The sequence below is a fragment of the Anoplophora glabripennis genome, unplaced genomic scaffold (genome assembly GCF_000390285.2).
Source record: "Anoplophora glabripennis isolate ALB-LARVAE unplaced genomic scaffold, Agla_2.0 scaffold46, whole genome shotgun sequence".
In the NCBI taxonomy this organism is placed as follows: domain Eukaryota; kingdom Metazoa; phylum Arthropoda; class Insecta; order Coleoptera; family Cerambycidae; genus Anoplophora; species Anoplophora glabripennis.
The window spans coordinates 846559-858822 of NW_019416736.1; the positions used below are offsets into that span (position 1 = coordinate 846559).

Below are 12264 nucleotides of genomic sequence, written 5' to 3' on the forward strand. Positions count from 1 at the left end.
TGATAAAACACGTACAGAAGTTCTTGGCGCATTTTCCATTATTTGTTGGACATTTTCTTTTAATTCTTCAGTCCGCTTTTTAGGTCGGCCGCTTCCTTCTTTTCTTGTTACACTGCCCGTTTCACGAAAAACATTAACACAACGCTGAACTGCACTTTGAAAAATTTTGTACTCAACAACGCCGGGAAATTGATTTTGAAATTCTATGAAACATTCCTCAATAGAATACTTCCATATTCCATCAATCTTGCGTCCATTTCTAAAGTAGGACTCTATGATAAACACTTTTTGTTCTTGAGAAAACACCATTTTAAACGCTTTTTAAAACGAAAATATTCAAATTGATAGCGGCGATATAGCGCTTTGACAGATGACGTTTAAGTTCATTTGCTATACGCTACGCCCTACGTCCAAATTTTCAGAACCAACTTGACCACGTTTTTATTTGAACGCTCGTTATAATAACTTTTCTAAAGAAAAGTCTGAGGGATATAAAGCTATCCTAAAATCTCCGCCACTGTCATATGAATAAAAATTGAATTAGCGTTCAAAAGTAGCTAATGTTAATGATAATAGTGATAATACATATACGAAATTTGAGTTTTGTATCTCAAACGGTTCCTGAGATATAGTAAAAAACTGAAAAAAAAACATATTTTTTTTGACACCCTATATCTCGAAAACGGTGCGTTTGCGGACACATGTTTACTAAGGCTTTTTTGCTTCTATACGTGTATCGTGTACTTGCAGTTGTTCCAATTTGCGCTATTAATTATGATACACCCTGTATAACAATTATATTATAAATTTGATATAAATTGATGATATTCCGTTCTTGTCAAAAACTATTATTTCGGTCCAAAAAAAAAAACTTTATTAGTATTGCGTGCTTCTTCTAAACAACATCCCTAAATAAAATAAATAATAAATAAAGTGATTAATATTACATGCGTCTTCAGGCGGTTGTATATTCTTAGAGACATGTAGCTTGTGTAGCGTGCAGGGTATATAAGATATAAACCATCAATTTATGACAAGCTATCGAAAATGACAGGAAACATCCTCGCGTCTGACATTACAAACCCGTAGGAATTTATTAGAACAACAGAGGTTGGGAGAGCGGAAGCATAAAAGTAAATTTTGATTAAAGCTCCAAATAAATACAAGTTGTTTTTATAGTATGCAAAATAACACATTTTGAAGTGCATCACGTTGGCTGAAACGAGGTCTCTGAAACATTTTCAGGTTTATGACCACTTTTACCGCTTACCTACTTTATGTAGGTATTCAAATGCGGGTTAGATGCGGCAAACTCAATTTAGGAGATTCGAGTTCTAGTCCAACTATGTCCTCGTAAAAATGACATAATGCATATGGGAGAATGCACGCCTTTGCAGTTTTGGAAAATTGTATATTTTAAGTTCATATTTAAAAGTTGTATTCCCTATGCTACTTCATATTATTTAAGGTTTTCACAGGAAAGTCAGGAACAGACTAAGAAAAAAGCAATTGAAATAGTCAAATATAATACTCAGTTTGAAAATTCGTAAGTTACGCATTCCAAAAATTAAATTTGATCAAACCATACAACATTTTTGGCATCACTTGAAAGTTAGGTACAACAAATAAGAAGTCCAATTCGTATAATTGTGTTCATCGAAGTTATAGAATTCGTAAAAATTATAAATAAAAATAAATGTATTCTAACATTAATATACACACAGCAAAAAAAAATAAGGAAGCATAAAAATTTCTCAATTTTTTGAAGTAATTTTTGAAAGGCTGAAAAAAAGAAGCATCTTGAAACTTGAAGATTCTAGTGTTGAAATCTTGAGATGAAACATTTTATTAAGCATCATTTTCGGCGGATTCAAATGCAAGTCAAAAATTTTACAATTTTTTTTTTTCAAAACTGACCATAGACTTAAAAATTTTTTTTCTGGCTTAATCAATGCCCAGCATCATTTAGCCTGATTCGTCAGCTTCATTTTGGTTTTTTATTTTCTGAACGATTATTTCTCATTGAGATTCGGCTATTGAGTGAAAAGTCACCTTTTTTTTATCAAAGATATCTCATGAACTACTGATCATACAGCGAACGGACGGTGGGTTTTGAAAACAACTTGATTCAATCCTCTTCATCAAGGGCCTTTTGGTATGTTTGAGAAAAAAATATATACTCAGTCTTAGTATTAACTTAAAAAAGTGCAAAAAATGAATTTTTCTGCTGATTTGGAAAATCGACGACTACCTTGCGAATATTGCGAAAAGTACCTACGTTTGTAGTTTTTTTTTAGGTCGAACCAGTATCCTTTCCTCAACCCTCAAAGTTTTATAAAAAATTAAAGGAGCCAAGTTTATTGCTACTTTAAACATAAATTAATGATGATTAAGATAAAAAAAATTTTTGCTTTATTTTTCTCACAATTTCATGTTACACTCTTCAAATATCGAAAAAAAAAACATTCAAAAATTTGGAAAAAAATTCAATTTTGAAAAAATTTAATTTTGCAAATTTTTTTCATTACCATTTTTGCAATATCATTGAATATTTCAAATGTCCAAATGTTGAAATTAAAAAAAAATTGTAAATTAATTTTTTTTATTTTGAATTTCAAAATATACCTATTCAGAAAATTATACCGAATTATTTTCGATATTAGTTTTGATACGATTTTTTTCTTGGCATGCCGTATTTCATAATTAAAATTATTTCCGTTAATTTAAGTTGATACTCCCAACTACATACATTTTTTTCACGTACGACTACATTTTTCAAAAGTTCTCAAGCCTTAAAAAACAGTTTTCTCCAAAACTTTCAATTTTTTTCCTTAAAAAAATACCTAATCTTAAATTTAATTAACAAATTTTTTTTGACATTTGAGAAGTAGGTATTCAATGACATTGTGAAAAAAATTTTGAAAAATTTAAGTTTTTTTCCAAATTTTGAATCTTTGTTTTTTTAATATTCGACAAGTATTTAACGCGAAATTGTCAGAAAAATAAGGCAAAAAATTTACCTTAGTAAATTTAAAACTAAATTACCTAAATTTTGCATGCTATATTAAATTTAATACCTATAGTTTCTTTTTAGAAAATCAACATAACCGTTATTGAATACATTGAAATTCTAGGGTCCGTAATTACTACTTTTCTAACTATTTGAAATATATTCAGTAAAGCAGAAAATGTTTTTTCATGCTCGCACGATTGGTGAGATCCTCGTTTTCCTATGATATTTGTAATTTTCGAGAATACGGCAACCAGGGAACGCCTGGAAAAAATGTTACACCATGTATAATTGAAAATAAAAGATCTCTGGAAAAATCCGTTTTAAATGGGACACTGTGTGATGATGAACCAGAAACAACATTTGTATCGAAAATTCTCATTGGAATGTAATCGATTTCTGTGGACTTGATGAATACAGCAAATAATGTAAGTAGACAGGTAGTGCAATATAAAAAGAATATTAATTCAATGTTTTGCGTAACAATAAAATCGACAACACGCTCTGGTGAGCAAATATCGATTGTTATGTAACAAAAATATATTGAAATATCATTAAAATCAATTTACAACTTCTCGTCAAGCCCTTTTTTCCATCTGTTATTACTGCAACAATAAGATAGTGCGTCACTTAAATTTTGTATTACAGGAATTAAATACTTACACATAAACATTTTACATTTGTGCTAAAACCTTAAAAGAGACGTGACAAAAAATTGCGTCCCTTTCGAAAACTTACTGATTTTGAATTTATCTAAAAAAAAAGAGAATTTTCTTCAGTATACAATTTTAGCTGCTTTTTGGAAAGAAACCTTCAAAAATTCTGCACTCGTTTAAATCTGAAACACCTACGAGGTCTGTTCAGAAAATAATCGAACTAAATTTTTTTAAACCTTATTATTATTAATTTTATTCATTGTTCTTTTCTCGTTCAAAGTACCCCCGTCCTTTATTCACACACTTTCTCCAGCGGTGTTATCATATTACGAAGCAGTCCTGGCCTGGATACCTTCATTTGAAATGGACTTTAAGGTCTGTGACAAAGTTGTTTCGATGTCATCAATAGTTGGAAAACAACGGTCTTTCAGCACTGATTTTAATTTTGGAAATAAAAAAAAATCGCAAGGAACCAGGCCTAACTAACACTTAAACACGTTGCACTCAAATAATATCACGAAAACTAAATGAAATATTAACAACCCAAGAACATGTGGTTACAGAGAAGGTTATTATGCGCAACGCAATGCTTTCAACCGCATATCACTAAATATCTCCATTAGCGCGTAATCAAAAAAAGTTCGGTTATTTTGTGAACAGGTCTCGTATATTTCACTTACTCTGAATCAATGATTTTCAATAATTATAAAGACGACCTTAATCGCATACACGTCTTTTTGTTCGCATGTCTTGGCCTTGTACCAAATAATTAACTAATTACATCTCCACATATGCACATCTGGTACTAGGAGAGGTATCTGTCGACCAAATTAAGGTCGGACAATCATTCTGAACTTTCGTCAAGGCTTATTACTGTCAAATGTAATAACAGACTTATTCCTATAGGTATTATTTGGTATTAAGAGTGTGTTTTATGGGATATAAATTGGTAATGTGATAAAATTAAACTATTAAATATATCACCATTTGTAACAGTTGAAACACATTTTCAACTAAAAAGATATTTAAAGTTCAACGGAGGTCCTCTAAAGTTCATTGTACTTGGTTACAGTTAAATATGGTGTATCTACGTTAAAAATTTTACTGGCAAATCTGCCACTTACCCTCTTTATTCATCTTAATCAATACTAACGGTTTACCGTCCAAGCCAGGCCGTTAGAATGTTTTTAATTCAGTGGCAAAGCAGACGATTTTATATACCTAGCAAAATTCCAAGGTTTCAATGCGCAAATTAAAATAAAAATTAGGTGTAGGGGAAATAGAAGAAATTTCAAACAGAAAGAAAACATTTAACATAATTCTATTTAGTTTATTTTAAAAATATCGGGTGTCCCAAAATTCAAGCAAGATTTGAATTTTGAGCCATTCATTCACTAAGGTGTTGCCAACGAAAAAAAAGAGAGAATGAAAGAACAAAGCGTTTTCATGGTTGAGCAATATTTTAAAAATAATGAAGGTTTGGCAGATACAGTCTGCAATATTAGTATAAAATATGGTTGGAATAGTGTTTTAACCTCGTCAACTGTCAAGAGATTAATAGAAATATTCGGGAAGACTGGATCAATTAGTGATATTAAACATACAAATTAAAAAAAAACGTTTGTAACTTTCTGTTTCTATTACGCAAATTTGGATCAAATTATTTGCAAGTTCTAATCTCTATTCTTCATGCGCTACAAAGACTGGAATAATCAAATATTCAAGAGAGAAACGTACTTTCCAGTTTTTCAATTGTTCCAGGTGCGGTACAAAATTTCAACCAGCACCCCCTGGCTTAACTAGCACTTACTTTAGAGCGGAACTCATAAAATTTAATCCTGGCTTTGTTTTTAGTGTGAGACAGGAAACGTGCAATAAGCAAGTTTAAAACGAGACTAACTCTTGATTCCGGCCGTGGAAAATGTTTAAAAGGTGCATTATTAACCTGATAAATTACCCAGCTTTTATAAAGAAAGTTACTCAAAGAAACTCAAAAGTTAACAGTTCATAGTTCAGGAAATATAGAGTTGGACGCGACTTTTTGTTTCGGCAAGCTGAATTTATCACTATAGATGCTAAATATTATGTACAATAACATATTAGTTTCCAGTCATAAAAATGGGAGGAAGATTAGCATCTATAGTGAAAAATTCAGCTTGCCGAAACAAAAAGTCGCGAAATGATCATTTCCCAGCTTATTTTCCTGGTCTATCAAGCCAATGTAGAGAATTTAACATTTTCACGAAATAATTTTTGGAAATCTAACGTAAGTTAAAAATTCTTAATTACTAACTGTGGATGCATATTAATACAGTAAGATATGTGAGAAATCTTCGGAAAAATAAATTGTTTCACTTTGAGCAATATTAGAATGTAACACTGCAAGGTCAATTTGAAAAATTAACAAGTTAACATTGTTAACAACACTGTCAACAGTATGCAAAATCTGCTCCATAACAGCGTATAATTCAGTGGAACAGAAACTTAGAACAATTAATTTTTAATTGAAATTTAAAAAAAGTATCAAACTAAGCTAAGCTAATATAGAATCTTCTGCGAGGCTAAAGCATTGTTATATTCACAAGGCTGTCACTGACGACCAGTACTTTTTATTTCATTCATGGGAACTACTGAAAACATTTTATCTCGGTTTGGGAACAGCCCAGAGATGACAAAAAGTTATTAAATAAACCTGATGTGGGGTAGATAAGGAAGGGTTAAAGGTAATTCATTTGTTTTATCCGTTTTGATAAAACTGACGAAGTGAGCAGAGAAAATCAGTGATTTATGAATGGTGGAAGACAGGACAGTGGCCCATACATACTAACAATTAATTTAAATAGGATGCTATACTACAGAACGTACGGAAATAAATACGGTTACGAGAAAACATTTAAAATTTAAGTTACGACTACCGTCGCCCACGCGTACACGTCAATGATGATGAAAATAACAAAAATAACAATTCAAACATTCTAATTTAATTTCAGGTATAATAACAACAAACACGTGAATCGTTATTTGGATGTAGAATAACTAAATCATTATATTATATGTTTAAATATTCTCATCTTTATTTACAAGATAGAAGATCGGTTGTTGATGTCAACCAATACCATGAGACTGTGCATTTTTTAAAGCAATTAACATTGCCCCGGATAATTTTTAAGTGGTCCATAATTAAATAAGTGTACCGGAAATGGTCTTTTAGATTCTATAAACTCAAATGGACATGATACACCATGCCAATGAACTTAATTTTGGTATAATTAATTTCTTATTACGGCTATTCTATTAAGAATATTATTGATTATCTTATCCAGGGTGTCACCTAACGAATGTTACATAATTCAAAGGTATAATCTAGAACCCTAATGGTGTCGATTTAACCAAACTTGCTTCAACAAAAAATGTTGTTTTCTCCTTAATTTGAACAAAATCATTAAAACCGTCTTGGACAGTCATTAAGATAAATCATTGTTACCTAGTGCGTTCATCTTTGACCTCTTAAGTTACCTTAATGTGCCAAGACTTGACAAATATAACCTTTGTAAAGCAGACTGAAAAGTATACAATAACTTTGAAGTTAAAAACTCTTCAAATAATAAAATTACGGAAAATACGTCACACAAACCAATTTTATTTCATTATTCCCAATTAAAACATATAACTACTATTAAAGTAATGAATACAATATAATGGGTACCTATTTTAACATTTTTTCTATGGTTTACCTGCGTAGAAATAATTATTATAGTCAACATTACATTGCAGATATCGCTTGTAAACAATGGCCATGAAAAATAGTTAACTTATCGTTAACAGTGGCATTTTTTTAAATAATTCAACTATTAGCTGGATCGAAATTTAATACGTTTTATTATACTGTTTTGTACTGTAAGAAGTTTCCAAAGATGCGCACTCGGTGAATGATAATACTTAATGATTGGAGATATCTTAATACAAGCTTAATATTTGTACTCTCTTATCACTGCAATAAATTAGTAACTAGGGTGAAAAGTACTGTGAATTTTAGTACCCATTGAGATACGTAGGTATTAATAATTTATATTGTATTCCAGCAATTTCATTTTGACGAAATGAACCCAACGCACAAACATTTACTTAAATATTAATAACAACTTTAGTCTTCTTAGAAATTGCGGACGTTTGGCAGGTTTTCGCAGTATAATTTCAATTAATTTCAGACTTGAAGGTCGAGTGTATTTATATTAAAGTTTGATTAAAAATACTTAATTAAATGCTAATTATGGGATCCACACAGTTTCCAATGGATGACAGAAAAACAAATAGTATTTATTTTATGTATAAATACTGCACTGTAAGATGAATTAAATAATTACATAATGATTTAATTCGTGGTGACCGCGATGTGTGGTTCACATTTTCACGCAACCAATTAGCATTAAAGGGATAATTAAATTAGACATCATGCGGTTAATTATGTAAAGATTATTACAAACATTGAAACCTGCCCATAAGGCAAACTCGCAGTCAGAAGCATTTCCTATTATAAATTTTCTAATTATATATTCCAAACAGACCCGCAGAGGAAACAGCACTTTTAAATATTGAGATGTGAATATGTTGAAGAAGTCAAACAGGAAGTCGAAGTCTGCAGGGTCTATCAAATTCATAACGCACGGGTACCCTAATAATAAAGTTGTTGATTTATAAATGCCGAAACATGGGGCGTTAACAAAATAACAAGTCTGCCGAAAGATTAATTTGTTATTATTCACGACTTCGCCACTTTAGAAAATTTAATTTGCTTTTTCGAGGGGTACACAAAAAATATAAATAAACATTACGTTATATAAACCGTGCACCTTTAAGTGTGTCGTGAAGTAAACAGATAGTGCCAATTTCTCTTTTATAAATATACATTATAGGTGAAAAAAACATAGGTAGAATTTAAAAATCAACAATACATTATAAAAAATCAAAAATTTGCACCTTAACAATGGAAAAATAGCGGACGGGATGACTTACCTACGCCGTATTTTTTAATTTTCGTTGGGATCCACATTTTTAGGAATTTCACCAAAACATTACATTTTAAAATACACAACAACACTCACATACACTTAAATCAATAGCAGTCCCATCTGATACGCGGCCATTGTTTAGACTGTCAAATATTTCGTCTGGGAAGATAAGAAAGTAAGGGACTGCGGGATCTAGCACGAGTTGGACTTGGGCGTTCTTACACTACCAGTTCCTAGGTGGCGCGACACTAAAAAAGCATAGGAAACGATTTTAACAGAAAATTTGAAATGGTGAATATTATGTGAATGATAATATGTAAAATACATCTGATAATAATGATAGTGTTATAAATATGATATTAATATTAATAGATTCTCATCGTACTTTTAATTGTATTGTTGAATTTAGCAAATGTATTAATTTCTGGAGAGTGAATTGTTTTTAAATTTGACATTTGTAAAAGCAGTAAGCAGTAGTAAAATTAAACCCATAGGATTAGAAAATTTTGCATGACTGCCCTATTATTATTTAGTAGTACTTACAAATGCATGTCCCAAAAACTTTACCAAGGGGTAAGAAGACCAGTCCTAATTGCACCTTTGTGCTACTTCATATGTACGACACTTATAGGTTATAGGTAGTACTAGGTAATTGTTTAAATATTTTTGTGATTCTGATTCTTAAAACTGTTTATGCTGGAGTTTATGAAGTTTACTGTACTGTATTTACATTCATAATGAAAAAAAAAGTGTTAAAGAGAAATTATGACTATTTGTAAGTACATTTTATTTAAATTGATAAACTTGCCTGTTTGCTATACTTACCTAAAAAGACGCTAGTTAAGTAGATAGTACAAAAGTTAAGAAGAATTACTATTCTATGAGATTTTTTTCTTGTCCATTATATACTTTGGTTGTATAGAAACAATAACAAGCAAATTTGGATAACTTAGTTATATTTTATTTTTACACATTATCAATGTTACGGAAAAATTCCTCCCAGCCTCAAAGCTGCAGTAATGATTTTAAAGATAAAATTTCATCTAGAAATTACAATAAATAATTTATTTTTGGCTGAAAAAATCTGAAGTACCTTTTTAGTATCTACTAGCAATACTGAATCGTTTCCACCCTAAACGGACCAACCCCCTCACCCTCCTTTCCCCCTCCACCCCCTTAAATGATATGACACATTTACATTGAATAAAACGAAAAAGAAAAAATCAATAATTATACATATGTTTGTGCAATTGTGCATATTTGATTAGCCACTTATTTTGTGAATCTGAATTCATAATTGTAATCAGTGATCCAAGAAAGTTTCTATAAACAAATATTTGATGATTATGAAGATCTTTTTAATTTTTTTGTCCGCCTTATGGAATACGTCATTTTGAATTTCGTAATTCTGCCTTCAGATCCGTAATCATAGACCCAAAAAACCCCACTACACAAAAATTCATGCATTTTAAAGACATTTTAATTTTTTTGTCCGCCATTTTGATTTCGCGATTTAGAGTCCAGATTCGTAATCATAGACCCAAAAAACCCCATTACAATAAAATTCATGCATTTTGAAGACATTTCAATTTTCTTGTCCGCCATATTGGATCCGCCATTTTGAATTTCGTGATTCTGTGACCAGATTCGTGATCAGCGACCCAGACAACTCTTCATATGTAAGATTCATAGGAATTTAATGTCTTTCGCATCTCGAAGCTCTTTAAAGATTCCTCTATAATAAGCGATGGTTTCGCCGGCATTTAAGGGGGTGGAGGGAGAAAGGAGTGTGAGGGGGTTGGTCCGTTTAGGGTGGGAACGATTGCTAATAGATACTTAAAATTTTTTTTTCATTTTTTTAGCCAAAAATAAATTAGGCCCAAAACCGGCCTTAGGAGCCCTCCTCTTTTGGTAAAAATGTTTCTGTATATTTTTATTTTGTTTCACGTGACTGCAATGTAAATGGTTAAATTTTCTGTAACTACACTTTAAACCCTTAAAGCCAATAATAAACCTCCCTATTTTTTTTTCTGAACCAATTACGACGGTCCAGTTGGTAAGCGGCCCACTACAATTTTTTGGAAGCAATTTTCTGAGGAAACTTTTTTTTAGTTGTAGTTAGTAAAAAATTTTTAGTTGAAATAATTTCTTTATGTAAACTTAAAAGTTTTAATTTATTAAGCTCGTTTCAATTTGAAAATCTATAAGTCATTAGAAATGGGAGACTGGTTGGGGGCCAAATCTTTGAAAATTTTAAATCATGCGAAAATTGTGAAAAGAACTTATAAGCACACAAACGCTATAATCAGTATCAGCACTTTTAGTAACTCATTTTCTGTTTTCAAAAATTTCCATGGCCACCTAAATTTTTAGTCGAAACAAAAACTTCACGAATTCAAAGATTTAGAACTGCTATAAAAAATTATTCAGCACTGGGATTTTAAATAATACAGAATAAGACTGTTTCTGGATTTTTTTTCAGCAGGCCATGACTGCCAACTAGGTCATCCTTATTGGTTTATTAAGTACATCAAGAAAGCCACTTTGTATAAAACAAATTAATTCCTTTTGTATGCCCGAAAAATATTTTAGGGATATGTCCTGGTTGTTAATGGACCACACTGTATATTTTATTTTAACTTGTTTTTCATTACCTCCATTATTTTTATATAACTTAATATCTTATCTTATAACACTATATAATCTTATTTCTATACAATATCGTCGTCCAAATGCCAATTTTAGCCTTGAGGATGACAGGAATGTTTTCAAAACATTGACAAAAATAGATATTTTTTCTATATGACTACATGAGTTACAAATACTAATTTTAAAGAAACTAAAGTGAAAATAACGTCAACAAATTTTTAAAATTATGTTTTAACTGAATCTGGTGCTTAATCAAAAGTAAAATATACCCGCTGCTTACAAACTTGAGGAGGATTTTTTTGTGGTAGGTAGAATGCATTAATAATAAGCATTTTCAATAATCAAAATCGTTGGAACTACAAAATGGTGCTAAAATTAGTAATAATCGAAACTTTAAAACTTGTTGAGAAACTCTGGAATCGTTCCCAACTTCCATACTACATAAAAAGAGGTGAATAGTTATGGCGTGCCATGCATTTTTTTTATAGTAATCTGAAAAACTGCTAGTTTAATTTTAGTTAATCATCAGCTCTCCATAGTTTTCATTACAAAATGCGTTTTCTGTGGTCAAGCGAAATTGTATGTGAGAAAAGTCTTCTGAAAATGACCCAACAAAACAGAGCTATTAGAGGTCAGCGGTTCTAAAAAGTTTTGAAAAAAATATTTTTGTCAATCGATTTATTATCAATATATTATCAAATATTTTAAACACTGTCTACAAAAAAAATTAACCATAAAAGTGATAAATCTCTTGACAGTTGTGAGTTGTACAAATATTACCTAGAATTACTAATTTGTGAATATTTAAGTTTTGTAGAATTAAATTAAAAAGGATACCTACCAGGAAAATACTAATGAAAGTTTGGGAATTAAAGAAGGAAGCTGCGTACAACATTACAGGAAACGAACATAACAATTTTTGTAAATAAAAATACGGACA

The 12264-nt window shown here is 30.7% G+C and overlaps 1 protein-coding gene across 1 annotated transcript in view; it reads right to left on the reverse strand.

Moving 5' to 3' along the window:
• LOC108904251 (dedicator of cytokinesis protein 3) overlaps positions 1-8818 on the reverse strand; it is a 79359-nt gene extending 70541 nt beyond the window's left edge. Inside the window, exon 1 of the mRNA XM_018706726.1 lies at positions 8680-8818. Coding sequence (XP_018562242.1) covers positions 8680-8716 — 37 coding nt within the window. The 5' untranslated portion in view covers positions 8717-8818. The remainder of the gene's footprint in view (positions 1-8679) is intronic.
• Positions 8819-12264: the final 3446 nt, after the last annotated feature.